Below are 25,652 nucleotides of genomic sequence, written 5' to 3' on the forward strand. Positions count from 1 at the left end.
GTACAGGTCTATGTTGAGGGAGGGCACAGGGCCGGTGAGGAGGGACTGGGGGTGGCGGACGGGGCCCCTCACTCACCCGTCGTACTTGTCTATGTTGAGCTCGTACAAACTCTCCCTGGCATGACCGGCATGTTCCGTTACTGTGGGAGAGACAGCATGAGCTTGCAGCGTTTGCACGCAAGTCTGAGAATCCGCTTTAAAGTGAAGGCGGGTTAAACCACTTTAAACTGAGGGCCTAGAAAATCCTTGGGCGGCTTGGCTGTAAGGAACCCTCCTTAGTCTTCCCCAAACCCCCTTCACGGAGAGGGATGGAGCCGGCCTCGGGGAGCACGGCCTCCTAGTATACACTCCGTGGGTAAGACGTCCTGTTATTGGCGCTTAATAGACAACAAATAACGATTTGGGGGGAAGGAGGTCACCTCTTCTATTTCATAGCTCCCCCTTAGTGGCCAAGGCCTTTGTAACTTCTAGAACTGCCGCATGTGGACGCCGTCGGGCTGCAGTCCGCTTGCTCACTGTGACGTTTAAACTCCCTTGTGCACAATCGTGCGTTCTGTCTCCCTCAGCATCGCAGCACAACCCCCTTTTCATCACTGAACTCCTTGTAAAGACCATTTTAAAGAACTACAAGCTGTTCCTCCAGATTCACCACAGTGTTATCATGTTTCTCGTTTGGGGCATCAGCGGTTTCCAGTGTTTCGCTTTTATAAAACTGAGGCCAGAGACATCTGCATACCTCGCTCTCTGCACAGCTGATGGTTTCCCCTGGAAAGTTTAGAAAACCCTAAGACTCTTGACCCGCACTGCCAAGCGGCCCTTTAATAAGTTTACACAAAACCTTCGAGGCTCTGAGCAGGAGGCACTGTCTCCCCACAGCCTCCTGGCATCGAGAACTTGCTCTGAAACTCAGTGCCACAAACGTGGCATCGCACTGTGCTTCTTAAAATGCCACTCACTGGTGAAACGGTTTCTAAGCCTTACTAACTGCTTGCATCTCCTGCAAGAACTTCCTGCCTGTGGCCTTTGTCCTTTTCCCTCTGAGTGTCTTTCCTGAGGGATTCATACGCTAACCATTGGCTGGAATAGTCTTCGCTCTTTCCTTTGCGTTCTTCTCATTCCAGCACGCCAAAACCCCGACATTCTGTTTCGTTAAAAGACTCTTAGACAGGGAATTCCCTGGCGGTGCAGTGGTTAAGACTACACTCCCACGGCCAAGGGTCCAGGTTCAAGCTCAGGGAACTGAGATCCCACAAGCTGAGTGGTATGGCCACACACACACACAAAGTCTTATCCAATGAAAACCTTCCCTGGTTTGTTCCCAATCTTACTTCTGCACACCGCGCAGAGCGCTCACACCTTACCAATGATCTCAGTGGTGATGGAGGCCAGTGTGAACAGCGGGGCCACTTTCTTCTCGTAGATCCGCTTGCCCTGTCCTTTCCCTCCGAGCGGGTTGATGAACACCAGCAAGTGCTTCGGTCTAGAGGCTACGGGACAACAACAGTGCCTAAGTCACAGGGAAGGGACGCACTCAGACTTGTTCGGAGGTCCAGCTGGACAAGCAGAGGACCGAGTGCCAGCGGTCTGAGATGGGTGGACAGTCAGGACGCGCTGGTTAGACGGCGGGTAGTAGACACCTGTCCCGCCCGGCAGAATTAGACGGTGAAATGCAGAGTCCAAGTCCCACTGCCCAGATGCGAAGCCAAAGACGTGCTTTTCCCAAGCCAGGAAGCCACTCTGCAGCTGCTACGTGGGAAATGTTGTCTTCAAATACATTAAAATCCAATTTTTAGATCTAGATGCCAAATTAATTTTAAATGATAGAAAATAAACCTAAACACACGCTTTCTTTTCGGTGGTTGAAGTTTGTCCTGAGTTTTTGAGACTGTGTATTGAGACTATACCCACAACAGGTTAGCAGAATAGCACATAAAGGGTGATAAACAGTAAGGTCCTGTTGCTGCGTGGCACAGGGGAACCACATTCAGTGTGGTGTTATAGACCACAACGGAAAAGAACCTGGAGAAAAATACACGTATCCACGTGCGCACACACACACACACACACACACACACACATAACTGAGTCACTGTGCTGTATAGCAGAAATTAACACAACACTGTAAATCAACTTAGTAAATCAAATGCTTTTGAACTGTGGTGTTGGAGAAGACTCTTGAGAGACCCTTGGACTGCAAGGAGATCCAACCAGTCCATTCTAAAGGAGATCAATCCTGGGTGTTCATTGAAAGGACTGATGCTAAAGCTGAAACTGCAATAATTTGGCCACCTCATGCGACGAGTTGACTCACTGGAAAAGACTCTGATGCTGGGAAGGATTGGGGGCGGGAGGAGAAGGGGACGACAGAGAATGAGATGGCTGGATGGCATCACCGACTCGATGGACATGAGTTTGAGTGAACTCCGGGAGTTGGTGATGGACAGGGAGGCCTGGCGTGCTGCCATTCATGGGGTCACAAGGAGTCGGACACGGCTGAGCGACTGACCTGAACTGTAAGTCAACTATTGTTCAATCCAAAAGATACATATACCCAAATAACATGGGCGCTCCAGGTGCGGAACGAGCTGAACCTACTCTTTTCTGAGGGGGACCGACGGACCCCCGTTGCGCAGCAGTAACGCTCAGCTCAGACACCCCGGGTGGACACAGGTGTGCCCCAGGCACCCAGCCTAGTCCTCCGTTCACCTCACCACCCCACTTCCCAGAAAAGAAACCCAGGCCCACGGTGCCAGCTTCGCGTCTGTAAGTGAAGGCGCTGGCGCCCGGGGGGCCAGGCTCCGTGCAACCCCCGCCGCGCGGTCCTCTAACCAGCAAAGTGTTGAGAAGTCACAGCGTCTCGCCCGTCGCCTTTGCGCTGAGCACAAACCAGGCACGTACTCAGCGTCTCCAGCAGCTCCCGCAAGGTCTGCAGCCACAGGTGGTACAGCTGCTCCTCCGGGCACCAGAACGTCACCTGCGCCCACCTCCAGCGGTGCCGCCGGGCCCTCCGCACGCGGTGCACTGCACGGGGAACACACGCGTGAGCGCAGCCCCGCACGCAGACCCCGGGCCACCCCCAGCTCCCCCAACGCTCCCCTTTGCTCTGACCGGCTAATCCCTTCCAGGGTATACGAGGGAAGAGCTCCTACCCCTCAGTTCTTTTAACCCATGTGAAAAGAAATAAATAAAAAAGATGAACAAAACACTAAAAACAGAGCTTGGATACACATAACTGATTCACTTTGCTCTACAGCAGAGATTAACACAATGCTGTAAACCAACTATACCTCAGTAAAAAATACAATAAAAAAACCCCAGAGCTTGGGAAAATGATACAAAGACCTTTCTATAAAGATAAACCAGGGACACAATGAGTCTGTTAAGTGAATGACAAAGAAGTTCTCTTTCATGTGACCTGCCTGGAGCTACGAGGAACTTTCGGGCAGATTACCTGTGAAAGCATACGGCTTTTCCATCTTCTGCCATTTTCCGCTGGTGTATTGCTTCCCGTTAACATCCGTTTCCTCAACGGTGATGATCTCGGAAATAGGCACAGAGCAGGCATCTGCAAAGACACCACGTCCTCACTCAGCGGGTCGCAGGACTCACCTGAACAGCAGCAGAGCAACTCCATGGCGCTGGGGACATCCCAAAGGCAGAGGACAAGTTCTGTGTCATCCTAAGCCTCGGCGCTAAATAAGGCTGGGACCCCAGTCCACGCCATCTGAAGACGGGATTTTTCATCCACAGGGACTGAAGCGGCTGGGGCTTCTCAGGCCAGCTCCCGTGCCAAACCTGGGAAAGGTGTTCACGCCCCAGCACCTGTGGTTCAGTCTGCTCAGAAGTGAAGCGGGAAGGAGGCCCGGGGCAGAGCAGGAGCCCGCATGTGCCGGGGCCAGGGCCACACCAAGGGGGGAAAGGGCTCAGGGCCCAACCACCCACTCGGGCGCAGGAGGAGGGAGGGGGCGCCTGGGTGGACGCGGGGAGGACAGCACGGAACACCCGCGACTGGAGACCCAGTCGCCACCACGGGCCTCAGGTAAGCCCAGACACAGACACAGCCGTGGGTACCCGAACGCGGGGCCAGAAAGAGCTCGCCGAGGACAGGACCTGGGAGCAGGGAGGCTGGACGTCAAGCCCCCAGCATGAACAGGCCACATCCCCCAAGCCCGCCCACCTTCACACAGAGGCGCTCGGCAGCTCCTCGAGGCCCTGGGCTGGCTCGGAGGCCTCCGAGCGCGCCGACGGGCTCCGTTTCTGCGACAGCTAAATGACACGACAGCACTGTGACACTTGGAATGACCCTGCATCACCTTTGGCCTGGTGGCCTAAGGAAATCGCGTTACAAGAGCCAGCTCAGAGGCCCTGAAGGCCGAGAGCAGGGTGTCCCCAGGGTTAGAGGTGCTGGGGTGGGGCAGGAAAAAAACACTCGCAGAAGAGTTGGAAGCCAGCTGGGCAGAGCCAACCCAGTAGAGCCTCCACCCAGGGCCTCCCTCCCGGGCTCTGACTCTCCGAAGCAGTGACCCCTCTCGTACCCCCTGCTCCCGAGGGGTAACTGACCCCAGCCTGCCAGCGGTCAGACCAGAAGAGGCTGGGAGGGGGCTGCCCAGGAGAGAAGCAGGGGCAGGGACATCTGGGAGTGGTGCCTTGCAGAGGGCCCGAGACCGAGGTGCTTTCACTGGGGTGAGGTGGGGGGCTCTAACACCCCAACAGGGAAAAGTTCCAGGGTGACTCTTGCATCTTCTGCTACACCCAGCTTACCCACAGCTTCATCTGCTGCTTGGGTGAGAAGAAAAACAAAACCAGGTCAGCGGGGAACAATCTTTCACACGCGCCCTGCTTGTCCACGGAACAGACGTGGTGACAAACAGAATTACTTTCTCTAAAACGGGATGCAGATCACAGGGACCTGAAAAAAATACCACTGTCTACATCTCGCTTGAGGAAGGACAAGCCTAGGATCCAGGATCCAGACGGAGGCCGTCCTGGGCGAGCCTGTGCCCGGGGGGTTGTTGGTATTGTTAAGGCGCTAGGTCACGTCCGACTCTTTGTGACCCCAAGGACTGGAGCCTACCGGGTGCCTCTGTCCATGGGATTTCCCAGGCAGGAATACTGCAGTGGGTTGCCATTTCCTTCTCCAGGGAATATTCCCGACCCAGGGATCAAACTCACATCTCCTGCTTGGCAGGCGGATTCTTTACCACAGAGCCACCTGGGAAGCCTGGTGGTGAGGGTGGGGGGGGGGACGGCAATCAAAAAGCAGGACTTGGTGGGTGACGGGCTTGGAACAGAGGTCGGTCCCACCCGGCTCCCTCGGCCCCTCCGTCTGCGGGGCCGAGAGTTCAGCCCGAACCTCCCGACGACACGTGGGGCTGACAGGTGAAACCGGCCGGGGCTGTGGAAGCGACCGGGTCGGGGTGAGGAGGGCGGGGTCCCGCACTGATGGCAGGTTCCTTTCCTCCTCCCTGCCCGCTGACCCCAGGCTGTGTGCCTAGGTGCCCGCTGTGTGTCGCCTCGCGTTTGCAGGTCCGTGTCACGCCCTCGTCTTCCAAACCCTCCCCTCCAGTGAGGGGGCGTCGAGAGTCTGGGAGAGGTCCTAAGTCACGCATGGCTGGTGGGATGGCCTGGTCAAAGCCGGTCACTTAGTCCCCGGTGCTGCTGGCTGCGTGTGGCTCCAAGAATCAATCATGGGCACAGTGCAGGGAAAACGACGCCGCGGTCCCCGGGTCACCCTGCCTGTGCTGGAGCGGAGGGGCCTCCGGGCTCAGCAGTGCACTTGTGAACACACGCGTGTGAGTGTCCAGTTCACGTCTGTCGACAGACATGGGAGGCGCGCCTGGCCGAGAACTGATGGTGGGGACTGGGGCCGCTTCCCTCTTCTGCACTTATTAGCGTTTTTCTCCCTTGGCTCGCATTCTGCGTCGCCCTGCGCTGCACACGAGATTAGATAAAAAGCCCAAAGTCTTCTGTGAAAGGGTGAGTGATGCCAGGCGGTGCAGTCGCACTGGACAGATGAAGGGGCTGTGCCCGCGCTGCCCACCGCGTCTTCCCTGAGCAGCGTCCCCCACCGACCAGGGCCGGCATCCACGCCCAGACGGCGCTCCCCGAGCTGCTCCTGCCACAGCTGGAGGCACCCTCGTCGTCCCTGGGCCAGCTGTACGACCTCGCAGGATCAGGGGTCGAGGCTCGTGGGCGTTCCCTCTCCCTTCATATAGTTACAACCCAACATCCCCTTTCAAGCAAACTTCTGAACAGAAGGCTCTGGAACAGACGCTCGACTCCCTGGGTGCCTCCCTGGCCCAGGGCTCCCCCACCCCCATCCCTGCACCTCTTCGTGGTGGGGCCGTCCATCACTGGAGGGTTTCAGCAGCACCCCTGGGCTCCAGCCACTAACGCCGCCCACCCTACCGCCCCGGTTCTGCCAGAGGTTGGCCAGCGTCTCCCACTGCCTCCAGGGCTGGTGGTCTTAGCGACCTTCTCCAAACAGGAAGCAGAGAGCAAACTGAGGCTCCAAGCCCAGTGCCAACACCTGCTCTGATCAAACAAGGATTTTTTTCAACTCTGGATAATCGCCCCCTGTCCCCACCAACACACACACCTACAACAGAAGTCAAAGATTTTCAACCACAGTTCAGCCAAGTCAAGCAGCCTTGCTGGGACGGCAGTCTATAAGACTGCTTTTATAAAGCAGCCTTTATAAAACCTCTGCTCTACTAAATTACTAAGGCAAGGTGACTTTCTCAGGGTGATTTTTTAAATTTCCTGAGATGAAGAAAAGGAGTCCGCCTGGGGCAACGGCCACCCCGGGGACAAATGGTGTCCCATGACTGGATCGGGCAGACAGAGGAGGTCCCCTACCATGAGCCACTCTGTCCTCTTGGGGACCGAGCCCGGGGAGGAGGACTGGGGCTCCCTCCACCTCCTTTCATGCTTGGATAAGACCACTCAAGAGGCAGAAGACCTCTGAGGCTTCCCAACCCAGGCAGGAGCCCCCTGCTCAGCTCTAGGCTCTGGGCGCTTGGATTCAGTGAACTCCCAGGCTGGCAGAAGATGCAGGAGACGTGAGTTTGATCCCTGGGTAGGGAAGATCCCCTGGAAGAGGAAATGGCTTGGGAAATTCCATGGACAGAGGAGCCTGGTGGGCTACAGTCTACAGGTCGCAAAGAGTTGGACATGACTGAGCGACTCAGCACGCATGCAGGCTGGCAGCGCCCACACTGGGTCACAGCCCTGCCACTGTGAGATCCCCAAGATTCAAGGGAACAGAGGACCTCACCAGGCTCATCCTGCTGGGTGTGCATTGAGCCAAGGTCGGCAGCAGAGAGAGGCTTTACTCCTGAGGCAGCCACGCACAGGGACAGCAAGAAGAGCAAGCCTGAGGCACGCCTCCCTGAAGGCCAGAGGCTGGGGTCTCCGTGGGAAGGAGCTGCAGGGCCTCCGGGGCGCGGGGAGCGTGGGGGAAGGTCCATCATCATGCACAGGGTAACCTGGCACTGGCCTCCACTCTATCAGAAACAGAGGCGCTCAGCTCCCCCCGAGGGTGGAGTGTTTGGCCCTGAGACGTTAAAAGGTCACTGGGCGTACAGCCACTATGGAATACAGTATGGAGATTCCTTCAAACACCAGGAATAAGACCACCATGTGAGCCAGCGACCCCACTCCTAGGCGTACACCCCGAGGAAACCAAGGCTGAGAAAGACGCGTGAATCCCATTGTCCACTGCAGCACGGAAGCCACCCAGCTGTCCGTCGACAGATGAACAGATGGAGAAGCTGTGGTGCACACACAACGGAATATCACGCAGCCATAAAAAGGAGCGCGTTTGCGTCAGTTCTGATGAGGGGGATGAACCCAGAACCTATTACAGAGAGGTAAGTCAGGAAGAGAAAGAGAAACAGCCTATTCTAACATATATAAATGGAACCTAGAAAAACGGTTCGGAAGAATTTATTTACTGGGAAACAGTGGAGAAACAGACATAAATGGACTTTCGGACCTGGGGAGAGGGGAGGAGAGGGTGAGATGTGTAGAGAGAGCAACACGGAAACTTACATTACTGGCTGTAAAACAGACAGCCAACGGGAATCTGCTGATTGGCTCAGGAAACTCAAACAGGGGCTCTGTGTCAACCTAGAGGGGTGGGAAGGGGAGGCAGATGGGCGGGAGGCTCGAAAGGGAGGGGATGTACATATACCTATGGCTGATTCATGTTGAAGTTTGACAGAAAACAGCAACAGTCTGTAAAGCAATTATCCTTCAATAAAAAAAAAAAAAGTCACTGAGCGGGCACTCACGCGGGCCTAGTTGGAGGGTCGGTGGTCCTATCCAGTCTGAACCCAGCTGACTCCAAGCGTCCAGAAGAAAACTCGGGCATGCATCGTACTATTTACGCTCTGACACGCACGTCCTAAAACAACCTTAATTACTGGAGGCAGGTGCAGCGGGTGGGACTCAATCCCGCCATGTCACTGCCTGATGCCCCCGCCTGTCTGCCGGCACAGACGTCCCTCCCGCTCAGCCCCCAGGCCCGGTGGGCGCTCCCTCCCGGCTCTGCGTGTTTCTGTGTGTGCGTGCATCTGCGTGATGTGTACCCCTGTGCGTGTGTCACGGACCGACGCCCTCTGCCACGGCTCACTCCAGGCAGAGCAGGCCCCCCGGGTCCTACAGGACACACGGGGGCTTCAGCTGCACTGCCCCCCAGCTCCAACCGGCCCCTCGGAATTCTTGCCCAGTCCCCCCACCTGGGCTCGCTGCACACCCTCGTGTGCCAGCTGTGGCGGAGCTGTCCACAGGGCCACTACGAAACCCAACCCACAGCAAGAGGGCTTGGACACAACCTCCACGAAAATGTTCACCTGTTGTCTCAAACCAACGGCTTCTCAAGGATGCCTTGCCATAGCTCTGAACTTACGAGTCACCAAAGAGTTTAAAACCACAGGCGGCAAGGTCCCTGGGCTTCCCTGGTGGCTCAGAGAGTAAAGAATCCACCTGCAATGCAGGAGACCCAGGTTTGATCCCAGGGTCAGTAAGATCCCCTGGGGAAGGGAATGGCAGCCCACTCTAGTATTCTTGCCTGGAGAGTCCCATGGACAGAGGGGCCTGGCGGGCTACAGTCCATGGGGTGGCAAAGAGTTGGACACGGTTGAGCGACTAACACACTAGCGAGGTCCCCACTGGATGGGTGTTTTACCAGCGCACTTGGGGGAGACACTTTGACCCAGTGCCACAAGGCAGCCCCTGACACTGGTACTTGGAAAGGATGCTCACGATCTGAGGGACGGTCCACAAGGCTCTGAGAGCTCGTGTTCTGTCACAACCAGAAGGGCCTTGAACATTTTAGAGAGAAAGTCTCATCGGGCGAGCAAACAGAATGCGCCCTGTGCCACCTCCCAGGTGCCCAGCGGGCAGCGCCGGGCATGCTCAGACATGCCTTCACCTGGTCCTCCCGCGTGGGCAGCGGGCGCTGTGTTGGTGCACACCTCGGGGACGCTGAGAACATCCACCGTGAGTGTTCTGTCCTCATCCCAGTGCGGCTTCACTTCTCCTGGTCTTAAGACGACTCGATTTGGAATCCCACAGATGCAAACTGTTTAATTACTCTCTACAGACATTACAGATTTTGAGAAACAGCTCTTTAGGCAACTCGATCATAAAACAAAGAACTAAAGAGCTCCTGTTTATTAAGGACAAGACCATCTTTCCATGGAACAGCATGTACTACCTCCGTGATAAAAGTATTTAGAAAGAAAACAGTTGGAAGTGCAGAAAGAACCACTAGTGTCCCAAGTAGACGTGAGTGATGCGGTCACGAGTCATCACCCGCTGGAGGACGCAGGGCAGGGGTGGACGACGCGCCCCAGAGGACAGAACCACCGCTCGTTCACCAGAAGGGCTTCTCCCTGTCGCCCTCCCGCCTTGGGGTATTAAACTGCACGTGGCACATGCTAAAGTTTAGGATTTGTGTGGTTAAAGTGCAGTTTAGGATCACATTTCTTAAGTTTAAAATGGAAATCTTAACGGGTATCAACTTTTGCAATGCTGTAAAAACTAAACAAATTCAAAATAAAAGAAGACAAAAGAAGAGGCAACTTCTTCATAAAATTGGAAAAAACTCTCAAGTTTAAATACGTCTTTGATTTTTTTTAATGTTATTAAACCTCTTGAAATCCTAATGTCCAGCTACGACCCTCATTTTGGTCAGTTTTGTCCACTGACGACGAATTCTACGACTTACACATTACAAATCACGAGAGAAGTAACAGATGCATTTACAAGGCTGCACTGGAATGCATGACCACAGAAAACTTGCCCGGATGCTAAGGAAGTGTGCTCCGGCCACACACTCACAGGGACCCCCGCAGCCCCCCAGCCAAGCCACCAGTGCCCACCCTTGCCACCCGCCCCCACACACCAGATACATACACATCACACCTGGAGACACACCCACACACACCAGAGACACACACACACACACCAAATACACCCACACACACCAGATACACATACATCACACCTGGAGACACACACACACCAGAGACACACACACACACTCTAAATACACACACACACCCCAGATACACACACATCACACCTGGAGACACACATACACACACACCAGAGACACACACATCACACCTGGAGACACACACACACACACACACACACACCGGATACACACACATCACACACACACACACACACCAGATACACACATTCACACCTGGAGACACACACACACTCACACCTGGATACACACACACAAACACACACACCAGATACACACACACCACACCTGGAGACACAAACACACACTCACACCTGGATATACACACACACACACATACACCAGATACATACACACCACATCTGGAGACACACACACACCAGATACACACACATCACACACACACACGCCAGATACACACACATCACACACACACACACCAGATACACACGCTCACACCTGGATACACACACACACACACACACATGAGATATACACACACCACACCTGGAGACACACACACACACTCACACCTGGATATACACACACACACACATACACCAGATACATACACACCACATCTGGAGACACACACACACCAGATACACACACATCACACACACACACGCCAGATACACACACATCACACACACACACACCAGATACACACGCTCACACCTGGATACACACACACACACACACACATGAGATATACACACACCACACCTGGAGACACACACACACACCAGATACACACACATCACACACACACCAGATATACACACTCACACCTGGATACACACACACACACACAATACACACACACACACACCAGATACACGCACATCACACCTGGAGACACACACACACATACACCAGATACACACACTCACACCTGGATACACACACACACTCATAACACCTGGAGACACACACACACACACCAGATACACACACATCACACACACACACCAGATACACACATTCACACCTGGAGATACACACACATCACACACACACACACCAGATACACACACACCAAATACACACACACACCAGATACACACACATCACACCTGGAGACACACACACACATACACCAGATACACACACTCACACCTGGATACACACACACACTCATAACACCTGGAGACACACACACACACACCAGATACACACCAGATACACACACACCTGGAGACACACACACACCAGATACACATCACACACCAGATACACACACATCACACCTGGAGACACACACACACACATACCTGGATACACACACACACCCCAAACACACACACACACCTGGATATACACACACACCAAATAAACACACACACACAAATATACACACACACACAAATATACACACACACACCAAATACACACACACCCAGACATACACACACCACATACACACACACCAAATACACACACATCACACCTGGAGACACACACACACACCAGATACACACACACACACCAGATACACACACACACACCACATACACATCACACCTGGAGACAAGCGCACATACACACACACACACACACACCCAGACGTGTACACACACACACCCAGACATACAGACGCCATACACACACCGAGGCGGGGCGTCCCCTCACCCACAGCCACGCCCCCTGACTGCAGGATGCGGGACAGGCAAGCAAGTATGGACGTGAACATCCACAAAGCCACTCAGAAATCGGTGAAGAAAAAGACCTTGAAAAAAAATAACAACAATAATTAAGCAGCCACGTACAGCAAACAGTTGGAATAGCTTTAATGTTGAAGGACGTAAGCTTTCATTTACAAGAATATCCTTATCAACAGTATATCAGGGTAGGTAATTTTATTAGGTTTTGCACCTTGCATAAAATCATCAGTTCAGTTCAGTCACTCAGTCATGTCCGACTCTGCGACCCCATGGACTGTAGCCAGCCAGGCTCCTCTGTCCGTGGGATTCTCCAGGCAAGTATACTGGAGTGGGTTGCCATGCCCTCCTCCAGGGGATCTTCCCGACTCAGGGATCGAACCCAGGTCGCCTGCGCTGGCAGGCTGATTCTTTACCACTGAGCCCCCCGGGAAGCCTGCATAAAGTCATACTGGGAAGTGATTTCCATTTCCCCATAGAACACGGCTCACGTGACTGAGGTCAGCCCCAGTTCTCTCAGGTCCTTCAGCCAAACTTGAAGGTGCCTCTCTCTGTGCCTTTCAGTCCAGCACTAATTTTTCTTCTAATAACAAAGCAATCTATTTTTTAGGGCCATTTGCACAAACCATTAGCAAATATTATAATTGTTAACAACTCAAAACACTGTTCTCCTGTAACGCAGTCCTTGCCAGAAATAGACTGAAATTTTGTAACCAACCCTAGGCTGGAAGCCTCAAGGCTTCTGCTGACAAAAGACGCGGTTCTCTGGCCTCCCCTCCCCGTCCCCAGGGAGTGTGGCCCCGCCTGGTGTGACAGGCAGTCACCCCCCATATCAGTGGGGGCCGAGGGGCCGCGCGTTCCAGAGGGACCACGGGCGAGGCCCGGGGAGAGGCTGTCCAGGTGGCGCCTGGGGCGGCTGTGACGCCCAGGAGCCACAGTCACTGCCGGTCTCGGCTCTGTCCTGCCCTTCCCAGCGCCGGCCATGACCCGCGGACACTGTGTGGGCTTCTGAGCTGAGACTCCGAGCAGAAACATCCCCGCCATCATGGGTCTGCTTCTCTTGACCCGGATGGTGGCGGGCGGGGCCTGGGTGCCCCCAGGCCAGCGTCGGGCTCCAGGTGGCCCGACCGCCGCCAGGGCTTTTCTGCATCAGCACCCGCGACAGGACGGGACCCGGCCTTTCAGGAAACATTGCTGCCGCACCTGCTTGGGATGGGCTTCTCTGTGGGTCCCCGGGCTGTGGGTTTGGGGGACAGGCTGCAATGACCCTTGCCCTGCAGACCTTACACCTGCTGAGCTGCGTTTGCACACACAGGTCGCGGCTGGTCCCCAGCTCCCACCTGCACAGCCCTGTGCTCCTCCAACACAGGCTGCCCTGGGCAAGTGCCTCCAGCCTAGCAATCGAGGGACTGAGAACTCCGGGGGCCTGAGCAGCAGCCCCTGGCCACTGGGGGTGCAACCGCTGACTCCTGCGTCAAGAGCCCTGCTCTCCCCACCCCCCAGCCAGGAGAGGCAGTGGGGGCCGCTGAGAGGAACCCCAAAACCTGTATCCTTGCAGGGGGTGCACCCCAGGATCTCAGGGTCCGGGCTCTAGTAGAGCTCCCACCTGGACCCGACTGCTGTCTCGGAAATGGGGCAACTCAAGGACAGCTCCCAGGGCTGCGGCCTGGATCGCCCGCATGAGGCGGCAAACAGCACAGCAGGCTGGAGAGCGCCGGTGTCAGCAGGACTAGCCCAAGACTCCAGGGCCGTCTGCGGCCACCCTCTCCCCCCGACTGTGACCAAGAGTTCTGGGCAAGATGGGAGGCAGACAGTTAACTGAGGAGCTCAAAGCAGACGGCAGCAGGCCGGCTGGCCAGAGTGGCACCCCGTAGAAGGAGCAGGGTCCCTGCAGAAAGAGTGGCACGCCACAGAAGGAGTGGTACTCCACAGAAGGAGCAGGATCCCCGCGGAAGGAGCAGGCTCCCTGCGGAAGGAGCAGGGTCCCTGCAGAAGGAGTGGCACCCCACAGAAGGAGTGGTATTCCACAGAAGGAGCAGGATCCCTGCAGAAGGAGCGGGCTCCCCGCGGAAGGAGGGGGGGTCCCCGCGGAAAGAGCGGGGTCCCTGCGGAAGGAGCGGGGCCCTCGCAGGCCCTTCCCTTTGTCTCCATCCCCACTTCTGGAGCTTCCCTGGTGGCTCAGTTAGTAAAGAATCTGCCTGCAATGCAGGAGACCCCGGTTCGATCCCTGGGTTGGGAAGATCCCCGGGAGAAGGGAAAGGCTCCCCACTCCAGAATTCTGGCCTGGAGAGTCCCATGGACGGTACAGTCCACGGCGTCATGACGGAGTCACTTTCACTTTCACTTCCACCTCTGCTCCAAGAGCAGCCTGAGGTCTGGAACTGCACGCTGGATGCGTGTGTGCTAAGTTGCTTCATCATGTCCGACTCTGCGACCCCCTGGACTGTAGCCCACCAGGGTCCTCTGTCCATGGGCTTCTCCAGGCAAGAATACTGGAGTGGGTTGCCATGCCCTCCTCCAGGGGATCTTCCACACCCAGGGATCCAACCCAAGTCTCTCATGTCTCTTGCACCAGCAGGCAGGTTCTTTACCACGAGTGCCACCTGGACAGCCCAAGCTTGCTGGGTGCAGAGAAAGAAAGCCCACCCCTCTGTCCAGAGGAGCCGGAGCACGGCCGGCAGGGCTGGGAGGGCGTCCTGGCTCTGCCCATGGACAGAGACATGCCGGCTCCCTCTCTGAGCAGAACACACGGGACACGCAGAGGGGCCTTGGGAGCTGAATGGCCACGTCTGTCAGCTCCCGGTGCCAGCCTCACCCGAGTGACCAACACCAGGGAGGCCCCGGAAGTGTGCAAAGGCCTTAAGAGCTGGAATGACGTGGAAGCCTTGCCATCTGTGTACAACCAGGCCGAGCAACTGCCTAAGAAAAGAAAATCCTCCAGAGGACTCACAACGTGATATTAAAAATACACAGCCTGAAAAATTAACCAGCACACCAAGAGCCAGGCAACCCTGAGAGGCCCAGGGGGAAAGCCAGTCAGCAGACGCCCCACCCGAGACGCCCCAGGTGTCCGAGGCGTCAGACTTTGTACAAACTTCAGCATAGTTGATAGAGCCAGGCTCGGCGAGGCGCTGCTCTGAACGATCCTAAAGTGAACGGAAGGACAGAAGTTCCCAGGACAAAAAGAGACGACTAGAAGGAACCAAATGGAAAATTTAGAACTGAAAGGACAGCGTGTGAAATAAAACAGCCACCAGCTGGGCTCGGCAGTGGAGTGGCTGACAGAGGAAAGTCAGTGAAGCCCCCAACTCAGTAGGAATAGCCCGCTCTGAGTAACAGAGAGGAAAACATATTTTAAAGACGAAACAGGGAGCTTCTGCTCTGAGAGGAAGGGCGAGAGTGCTCCTCCCTGGAGTCCCACGTGGCAGTAATACTGGAAGGCTCGGGAAGACAGGCGGAAGGAGGGAGCTGACCGGGGACCTTGGGCCAGGGAAAGACGACGCAGAGTTCCCTGGGTTTCTTCCTGCCCCACGTTATCTCAGATTTGGAGACTTCAGCAACTGGAAATGCCAATGGGTACAAACAAAAACCTCCAACCAAGGTCGCTCTCTCTGGCCAAAGGACCAGGAGCAGGAGAGCCCAGTAAGACAAGAAACTTCTGGACAAGAACTGCCCTCCTCCAGCAAACACGCAGAAAACCTGCCCCCCACCTCCCGCCTGCAAAGTCTGCCTGGGAGTCTAGACATCGGCCCCTCGGGTGGAGGCAGGCACCTGACACTCCCCAGCAGGGTGGCGTGAGGGAAGCTAGCACTTTTATCCCAGCCAGCGGGTGGCGAGCCTCATGCCCCACAGGGTCAGTGGAGATGAGGAGGGAGTGGACTTCCACCTCCTCCCAGCACAAGTGGGGTGCCCCCACCTTCCTTGCTGGGCTGGTGTCAAGGGACCAAGGGGAGAGTCAGAACTTGCACCACCACCAACCTCCAGCCACCCTCCGTGGTGCGCAGTCAAGGGGCGTCCCTACCCTTCCATCCAGGAGGTCTCAGCGGAGGCCGAGTGGGGGGATCACCCAGTAGCAATGGGGGCACCCCCTCGGCTGCTGATGAGGCCTAAGGGAACCTGGACTTCTTTCCCGATCTGGCCCCCCTCCTCCCTGATGGCGCAGTGTCAGAGAAAGTCAGCTATAAGAGGAAACTTAAATAAGATCCAAATTTTCATAATGTATAAAAGACAGAAATGTCCAGGTTTCAATCGAAAACCAATCGCCATGCCAAGAACCAGGAAGATCTCAAAATGAGAGGAAAAAAAAGACAATCGCTCGATGCCAAAACTGAGATGACAAAGGTGTTGGGGTGATCTGACAAGGATTTTAAAGCCTCCATGACGCAAATGCTTCGCGAACAACTACACACTTAAATCCAATGAAGACGTGGAAAGACTCAGTGAAGGAAAAAGTCTCAGCAAAGAAACAGACGATTGCAAAGAAGAACCGAATGAAAATTTCAGAACTGAAAAAACACAATAACCAAAACAGGAAACAAATGGGTGGACTCAACGGCAGCACGGAGACAGCAGAGTCAGTGAACTGGAAGATGCAACAAGAGGAATTATTCAGAGTGAGCAAGAGGAAAATAATTGAAGAAAACAACACTGCATGGAGCCTCGGGGACCTGCGGAGTCACAGCAGAGGATCTAACGTGTCGCTGGAGCCCGGAAGTACAGAAGGAGAGGGGATGAAAAAGTGCTCAAAACGTAACGGCTGAAAACTTCCCCAGAGTTTTGACAAAAGACATAACCTCAAATATCACTCATTCCAAGAAATCCAATCCAAGACACATCAAAGTCTGGATTCCAAAAATCAAGCACAAAGAAAAGAATATTAAAATTAACCGTCAAAGAGAAACAACACCTCACCTACAGGGGAAAGGACTTTGAATGACAGTGGATTTCTCCTCAGAAATCACGGAAGGCAGAAGCAAGCAGCACAATGCTTTTCCAGTGCTGAAAGGAAAAGAATCTTATACCCAGCAAAAACATCCTTCGGGGGTTAAAGGAGAAATCAAGACATTCTCAGATGAAGAAAAACTAACAGTCTTCCTGCCAGCAGACCTGTTCTAAAAGAACAGATACAGGAAGTAGAAATGATAGAAGAAGATTCTCTGAAAAAAAAAAAAAGAAAACAGAAGAAAGAATATAGTAAGTAAAGACACGTGCAATCACAACAGTACTTCCTTCTCTTCCTGACTTTCCTGAATTATGTCTGAGGGTTGAAGATAAAGCTATAACACTAATGTGGTTCCAAATGCACGTGGAAGAGATAAAGAAGACACTTACTATAAAACGGGAGAGTAAAGTCAGGCAGAGAGAGGGGAGGTTTCCGCACTTCCTCAGACGGGTAAAGTGACAGCCCCACTAGACTGGGATGAGACTCGTACCCATAGACCAACAGCCCAGCACCGGGGGCCACACACGGGGCTGCGCCCAAAACACTGTGGGCATGTGACCACCGCAAACAGCTGATTTAAAAACAGATGGAGACATACAGACAAATCAACATGGAATCCCCAAAACAGATTTTTAAGCAATTCACAGGAAGGCAGGAAAAAGCGGAGAAATGAAAACTAAAAAACAAAAAATTAAATGGCAGACTTAAGCCCTAATGTTTACATTAAGAAGACATAGGTTGGCGTAGATGATTAAAAAACACGAGTCAACCCAAAGAGTCTAAAGAAATTCACTTCAAATCAAGGGTGTGAGCAGGTTGAAGGTAAACGGACAGAGGAGACACGTGGAGCAGGCATGGCCGCGTCTCCCAGTAAAGAGGACTCTGGAACAAACAGTAGACAGAGGCGGAGAGGCACACTACACCACGAAGAGGCCAGAATGAGGGCCTAGCGCTCCTGAGCACGCACACACCAAACGACAGAGCAGGCACACACGCAGTGATCGACAATGGTTTATAGCAGGGTCGGCAAACCGCAGGCCAAACCCAGCACGCTGCTCCCTTCCGTAAATAAAGGTTTCTTGGCACAAAGCCGCGTGCGTTCACTCATATGCTGCCTACAGCAGTTTTTGCACTACGGCAGCAGAACTGAGAAGCTGGGACCCACAAAGCCTAAAGTATTTGCAATCTGGCTTTTTCTTAATTATTTACCCACTGATCTGATCTCTGGCTGTGCTGGGTCCTTGCTGCCGCACCGGCTTTCCTCCAGCTGCGAGGGGCGGGTCCCTCACGGTGGAGGCCTTTCCCGCTGCAGAGCACAGACTCAGCGGCGGCGCTGCACATGTGAAGTTGCTCTGTGGCCTGTGTGATCTTCCCGGACTGGGGATCGAACCTGAGTCTCCTGCATGTGCAGGGGGATTCTTTATCACTGGGCCACTTGGGAAGCTCTGTGATCTGACTTCTTAAGGAAACATCTGCTGACCTACTTTGGAGTAACAAATAAAAGTTATCCTTGGAATTATCTCAGCGTAATTATGCTATTTATTACCACATTGGGCTACTCTGAAGCCTCCGAATCTGACCATAGCTGAGGCAGATTCCTAGAGCGATGGAGGGCAGGCAGGACGGCTGTTTTTCTGACAGCTGCTTTTCAAAGCCACAAAAGCCTGTATGTTTCTTCCGATAGTGAGTCATATGCAAATCTGAGTGTTTTTTTTTTCTGAACTAGGTAAACAAGATAGCCATTTATTTCTTATTCAAATATACTGAGATTCCTATCTAACTCTGCAGGTTGCTGGCTTCACATAATCTGATATTATCTGCAGCACTTCTGACCTCATCACTGGGCGTAAGATGTATCAGGAGACACTGAAACACAGGGCTATAGAATTTGTGGTGTGAACGGTTTAGGGGATTCTGTAGAATCTGTGGGTTCTACCCAAACTGTTCAGCTTCCCAGCCACTCCCAGTGGTTTTAAACTCACCTCTAGAGAAAAGTAAATATGCTTGGACAGCAAGCAGCCACTTCCCCGCTATGCTCTCCACCATTGGCCCAGTCATCCCCCACGGTCGGGGTCGAGTCCCTAGCTGGCCGCCACTCACCACGCAGCCAGGGATGGGCTGAACCCTGCCTCCCACAGACAGCCACTCACACGGTGCTTGGTTAGTACCTGCTGTGTACACAGACACGCGAGGACCTCCGGGAAAATGGGGAGGAGAAACAAGGAACTGAGTCCTTCCCACGCTGGATTCTGCCCCAAGAGAGAGCAGAGGGGAGAAGACAGATAGTCCTAAAAAAGAAAACAGGGAAAACCTGTAACACAAAGCAGAAGGAAACAGCTAGCAGAGAGGGACAAAAAGCTGTACAAACAAAAAAATCCAAAGAAAGATGAGGGAAGGGCAAGGTGCCAGCAGAGCTGGGCCTTGAGCAGAGGTAAGATCTGAACACGGGGGTGGGGGGAGGGGGGAGGGGGGAGAGGGGGCTGTCTTGTGGGGACTCAGGTCTGGCTCAGCGGGGGCCTCAGGAGTCAAGGAGGTTGGAGCTGAGGAGCCCTGAAAGTGAGGCAGGCATGGGCAGCTTGCCGACTAGCTTGCAAGAAAGAATCTTCTAGAAGGGCAAGCATCCCAGGAGGAGGGGGTGGGGGGGGAAGAGTGCCTAGCCGGAGGCTTTGGGGCTGTATTAGACGGGCTTCACAGTGCTTTCCAAACTTCCATCCAACAACCTCCGGGTCGCCCATCAGAAGGTGCTCGCGGGAGGGGACACTGAGCAGGACTGGACAAGGCAGGCCCAGAGGCAGGGCTGCAGGAGACACCTGAACCGGCCTGTGGCTTAAAGAGAACCACACAGGAGTGGGGAGTGCGGGGCGCCGATGCCGGCCGGGGCTCACAGACCCGGGAGCCGGCTGGCCGTCTCCTGTGGGCCGTGCCAGAAACTTGGAACCAGGGCTCAGGAGAAACTGGGACGGAAGGTGACTCAGTAGGAGAACTCACAGGGCGCTGCGATCAGGAGGGCGAGATAAGATCCAGAAAGTGAAGCCACCTCGTGTGTTCAGTCGCTCAGTTATGTCCAGCTCTTTGAGACCCCGTGGACTGTAGCCTGCCAGGCTCCTCTGTCCATGGGGACTCTCCAGGCAAGATTACTGGAGTGGGTTGCCGTGCCCTTCTCCAGGGGATCTTCCCGACCCAGGGAGCTTCTTCACTACAGGCAGATTCTTTACCATCTGAGCCAGCAGGGAAGCCTGAAGCCACCTTACCCTGGACCCCCACATGTTCACAAAACATCACGCGAAAGGCAGAGAGCAACCAGCTTCTCTGGAAACGTCTGCTGTGCAGAAATCTAGACCAATCGAGAGGATAAATAAACTGGGTCGGGGACAGAAAGCAAAAAACTGTCATCAGTACCTTAACAAACAGAAAACAGACCTCCTAAAGTATAAAGCACCGTTTCTTAAAAACTAGTCTTTTTTCCTTAGGCTAGTTGTTCAAACATGGCAAATTCACCAAATTACATCCTTAAAATGTGTGAGTCTCATTGTATGCAAATTATGCTTCAATAAAGCTGATGTGAAAAAAAAATCATGTTTTAAGAGAGTAAACTGTAATGCACACACTTACATACAGACCAACAGCAAACATTTACTCCTGAAGGTTAAGACTGCAGGTGACTCTCTTCCAGTGTGTTTTTCTGTGTTTTTTACATTTTATTAAACCAACATGAGTTACTTTCATAAGCTAAAAAAAAAAAATTAATTTTAAGTATCCGTGGCTTGCCTGTGTTTCCATGGGCATTGCGCAGGGGTGTTGGACTGTAAATACAACGGTAACCTGTACAAGGAGCTTCCCTGCAACCCGGGTCATCCTCGGTGGGAGAGGGGAAAACATCCAGAGGAGGGCGGGCATAGCCCCACCCCCACCCCAGGGTGCCCACACACTCATACACACACACACGTGTCCCAGCACCAACTCTAAAGGAACAATTCCAGAGTCTCTCTGAGAGTGTTTTACGGTGGCCCTGGGGTACAACTCGGATACAGTTTCAGTCTGTTTCAGGTTCAGCTAGCCGGAGCCACTGTGAGAAGGCTGGTCCGCGTTTCCTGTTTTCAGTCTGCCCCACTTCCGACTGGGCTGGTGCCGGGGAGCCTCATAGCTTCCTTAAGAAAGCAGCCCGTGCGGGGTCCAGAAGGCGCTGCCTCCTGGTTCTTGGTCCTATCTTTGCTTTGAGCCCCCCACCGAGGAGGAAGCCTGGACCTGGATTAAAAGCTGGCTCCCTTGTGTACATTACACACCATCCATCGAAACCCACTCCCAACTTCCATGGTTCCCCTTCTGTGAAAAGGAGTGACACTGGAGAAGCTGAGCAGGTCAGACAAAGCGGTGCACCTGGTGCCCATGGCGGCCCCAGCCCTGGGCCCGCCTCGCTCCGTCTTCTGAGGTGGTCTCAATTCACTCGGTCTGCTTCTGCACAGCCCTCCGCCTCTCTTCCCTCCCCCACCAGGCTGCCGCCCACCCTGCACACGGGCACACCTGGGACCGTGGCGGGCCGGGCACTGCCACTCTGAGGTGTCCCCTGGACTGGCTGCCATCTGCCCTTGGGCGCGGGGTCATCTCTCTCGGGCCTGCTCCTCTTGGGGTGCACCTATGAGGAGCCCCCTGAGCTGAAGCAGCTGACCCAGGCCTCCTCAGGGTGGTGGGTGGCACAGGGTGCGCCTATAGTACCAGCCTCTCCAGGGGAGGGGTACCCATCTCTTGCACACCACTCAGGAAAGCTCTGGATGAACCCACACAAGAGGGCCTTCAGGGTTTGCGAGAGGGAAGCCATCACCGTTTCAGGAAACAGGAGGGCCGCTGTGCAAGTGAGGAGCTCAGAAAAGCAAGCTGAGCCAAAGTGCCCCAAACCCAGAATCTGGGGGCTGGAGACCATAATGACAGCTGGCCGAGGATGCCAACGCTGAAAGCCGGCGACGCGAGTCCCCCACCCAGACACCCCAAACGGGTAGGGCCCATTCGGTGTCCACGTGGCTACTGCGGCCTAAACGAGGCCACGGCACCTGGGCAGAGGCTGAAATCGGACCCGCCACGCTTCACACGCAGGTTCAGCCACTAGCTGGGTCGGTTTCTCGCACTCCTGCAGCTCGGCTCTTTATCCATAAAATCCAGGAGAAGCTGCCCGGCAGGAATGCACCGTGTGTGAACATGACACAGGACAGAGCACGTGGCTGCACCAAGAGCCCCGTGAAATGGTAGTGCTCCGTCCCGAAGCAGAAAGACTCTCAGGAAAGTTCAAACGCCCTCGGGGCTAGGCCAGGGGAGACCTAGAGCTGGGGTCCCGCTGCATGGTGCCAGGAGGCTGAGGCTGACACTGCTTCCCCAGGGGACAAAAGAAAGCAGGTGGAAGGGTGAAGTCTCAGACCGCTGGCCACAGAGTAGCTCTCTGCAGACCATGCTTCTGGTGACCCCCAGGCCGCAAACCAGGAGTCCGAGAACACCCTGACCTTGGCCCCAGCAAATTGGCTGGGTCTGCCCACCCCTCCCCAACCAGCACAGCCATACAACCTCAGGGACAAGAACGCCCCCACAGATCCAGTGCAGCACCCCGACTGCCCTCAAGGCATCGAAAAGGCATTCCAAACTCAGTATGTCCACTAGAGAATCCCAACCTACCCCACACCGCCTCAATTAAAAACTAACCCCCTGCTCATCCTGCAACTCCAGTAAGCACAAACCTGGACCCCCGTTCCACTGGCCCTCCCCATCTAAGCAGACAGACCCAGCCCTGCTCAGCGCCCCTCTGCTGGAGGAGGCCCTGTCCTGCCTCTCTCTGCTCCCCACCAGGCCCACGGAGTGCCTTTCACCAGGTGAAGATGGATAAAGCCCTGTGTGGGTCTCCGGGCCAGCCTCCGGCCCTGGCCCCTGTGGGCCTGCTGCCTGGACCACCTCGCCGGGAGGCGCATAGGCCTCCGCATGGCTCTGGTCCAGTGCCGCCCTGCAGGTGAGGAGCCCCGGGACCCCCGCCCCCACCCGCTTCTCGCATGGCCACGCCCACGTGTCCTTCCCACACGCGGGGTCTCTCATTTTGATGGAAACTGCTCCACTGCGGCAGGGACTCTCTCAGGGTTGCTGAGCCTGGGCAAGCACGCTGCCCTGCCCGCCATGACAGGCCCTCCATAAAAACTTGCTGAAGAGGAGTCAATGAGATGGAAACACCCACGCTCTCCAGCCACTGGAAACACACCCACACTAGCCAGGCCCCTGCTGCCTCTGCCAGGGAGGCCTCCTGGCTGTCACTGTCCCACCAGGTAATCCCCCTCCTGCCCAGGGTCAACTGACATCTCCTCCATAAGCCGCTGCCCCTCCTCCTGCCTCTGGGCTGCTCCGCAGGGGACCCGCAGGCCCCTTCTCCTTCGGGGCAGAAAGCGCTCTTTTTGGTTAAACCAGGGCTTCCCCAAATCCGAGGGCCTCTGCAGGTCGTGTGTCCAGCCTGTTGCAGCAAAATGAACACCCCCCTCGTCCGTCCCCCTCCCCCCAGGGAGCGCATCCCAGACTGAAGGTCACAGCCCTTGCTTCACTGCGGGGCCAGGAACTCCGGACCCCGCTCTGGATCGGGTCAAACTGACAGCGGGCGCGGGGCGCCGGCACCCCCTCGGGGTCCCTCCGTCACCAACCTCACAATCGATGGAATGGTGCCCTTGAGACACTGACAGACGGGTCCCAGAGAGGCGGTCCGTGCGGTCCGTTGGGCGACACCTCCCTGGCCGCAGACCTCCCCGGGCCTTCACGACCCCGCGCCCCTCGCCCTCGGGGGTCGCGTCCCCGCCGCGCCCCCCCACCCCCGCCCCGGCCCTCCCCAATGCCGGCTGGCTCTCTGTCATCGGGACCGGCCCCTCCCCGCCCGCCAGCCTCCCCGAGCCCCTTCCCCCCTGCCGCAGCCCGGCCGAGCCGGCGGCGACACTCACCCGCGCCCGGGTCCCCGGCTCCGGGCCCGGGGCTCCGCCACCAGCGCAGCAGCGCCCGCGCGGGGTCCAGGCTCACGGCGCAGCGCTGCTGCTTCACCCAGAGCACCGAGCGCAGCGGCTCCGCCGCCCCCATCGCGCCCGGCGCCGGGGCGCCGCCTGCTCGGCCGGGCGGGGGGCGCGCGCGGCGCCGAGGGGCGCGGGACCGTTAGCGGCCCCTGGAGCCGGCCGGGGCGCGGCGGCGGCGGCGGCGCGGGGCGGGCGGCGGGCGGCGGGCGGCGCTGCGTCACCCCGTACGCGGAGCGGCCGCGGGCGCCGAGGAGGGGCCGCGGGCAGCGCGCGGAGCTCGGCGAGGGCGGCCGGCCGCAGCGGCGGGAGCGGAGGGCCGGGCTGGGGCCGCCGAGGGAGGCGGGCGCGCCCCGGGGAGCAGCAGGGGCCCGGGATCCGGGGGCAGCCGGCGGGGTGGGGAGGGAGGCGGCCGCGGCCGCGGGGTTCCGGGCAGAGGAGCCGAGGAGGGGCCTGCGCGGAGGAGGAGGAAGGCGCAGGGGGCGGGCGGGGTGCGGGTCGAGCGCGGGGCGGAGGACAGGGGAGGGGCCGGGCGGCCGAGGACGCGGCGGGGCTGGGGGCGAGGCGCCAGGGGGCCGGCTGAGCTCTGGGCTTTGGCTCTGGCCGGGGAGGAGGCGGCTGCCCCTGGCCGCCGAGCCTGGGGTCCCCGGGCCGGAGTGACCCGGGGGCGTGGGGCTCAGTAGCGCCTCCCTGGCCGGTCGTGGGGACGGGCGGGGCCCTCCAGGGGCGCAGAACGTGCTGCCCGGGCGGTCCTGAGGGGGCGGCGGGCGGGGCCTGCTCTTCGGGTGGGCGTGGACTAACCCGCCCCACTCACGCGGCCACCCTGGGCAGCCTGGCCGCGGGCATTGGGCCGCGTCTTGGATCTCCGTCTTCTCCTCTTGGAAATATAAACCTGAAGACCTGGCAGGCGCCCTCGGGAGGTGTGGACACTGTCGGCCCCAGCCTGGCAGTGGACACCACCTCCTCTGCTTCTGGGGCCATCTTCATGACCACCGGGGTGCTTCAGGACCCCCGCATTCCTAAGGGGGCAGTTTCAGGCACTTTGGGCTGAGCAGTAAGGGATGGGGCCAGCGTGTGAACCAGGCAGTCTGCATCAAAGGGTCCTGCCAGGCCTGCACACCCAGACTGGGGACAGATGGCCCATGAGGAGGCCTGTCTTGGGCACAGGTGGCAGAGGCGGGGCTCAGAGGCCCGCCAGCGGCCAGCCACCCCTTACTGCCCACGGGGGTATGTGTCTGGGCTGAGGGTTGCTGAGAGCAGCTCGGGGTCCCACAGCCCGGGTTCTCAAGGCCAGCCAACCTGCACAGGGTGGGGTGCTGAGGACCCAGCGGAGGGGAGGGACCTGCAGGCCGGCAGGCAGGAAGGCTTCCTGGAGGAGGTCTCCCCCTTAGGGACCTGTTAGGAAACTGGAGGGGGCCGCTGAGCGCCCCCCTCCCTCCTGATCAGGCCCAAGGAGAGGGGGTTCCTGTTCTGAGCCGGGAGGCACCACCCTGGCACCCCTGGACTCTCTTCCTCACCGCCCTGGTCAGCAC

The 25,652-nt window shown here is 56.4% G+C and overlaps 1 protein-coding gene across 3 annotated transcripts in view; it reads right to left on the bottom strand.

The window, feature by feature from the left end:
- CERK (ceramide kinase) overlaps nt 1-24,319 on the bottom strand; it is a 37,285-nt gene extending 12,966 nt beyond the window's left edge. For 2 of the 3 annotated variants that reach the window (XM_088837578.1, XM_088837577.1), the window contains exons 1-5: nt 24,058-24,319; nt 3,452-3,565; nt 2,899-3,021; nt 1,362-1,487; nt 77-140 (exon numbers count right to left, since the gene is read on the bottom strand). In XM_088837578.1, coding sequence (XP_088693704.1) covers nt 77-140; nt 1,362-1,487; nt 2,899-3,021; nt 3,452-3,565; nt 24,058-24,190 — 560 coding nt within the window. In that variant the 5' untranslated portion in view covers nt 24,191-24,319. The remainder of the gene's footprint in view (nt 1-76; nt 141-1,361; nt 1,488-2,898; nt 3,022-3,451; nt 3,566-24,057) is intronic. The other variant, XM_055395126.2, reaches the window with a different exon arrangement.
- Between the last annotated feature and the right edge of the window lie 1,333 nt (nt 24,320-25,652).

This window comes from Moschus berezovskii, chromosome 6 (assembly GCF_049115385.1).
Source record: "Moschus berezovskii isolate FMDL1 chromosome 6, NW_MosBer_1.0, whole genome shotgun sequence".
NCBI classification, from domain to species: Eukaryota; Metazoa; Chordata; class Mammalia; order Artiodactyla; family Moschidae; genus Moschus; species Moschus berezovskii.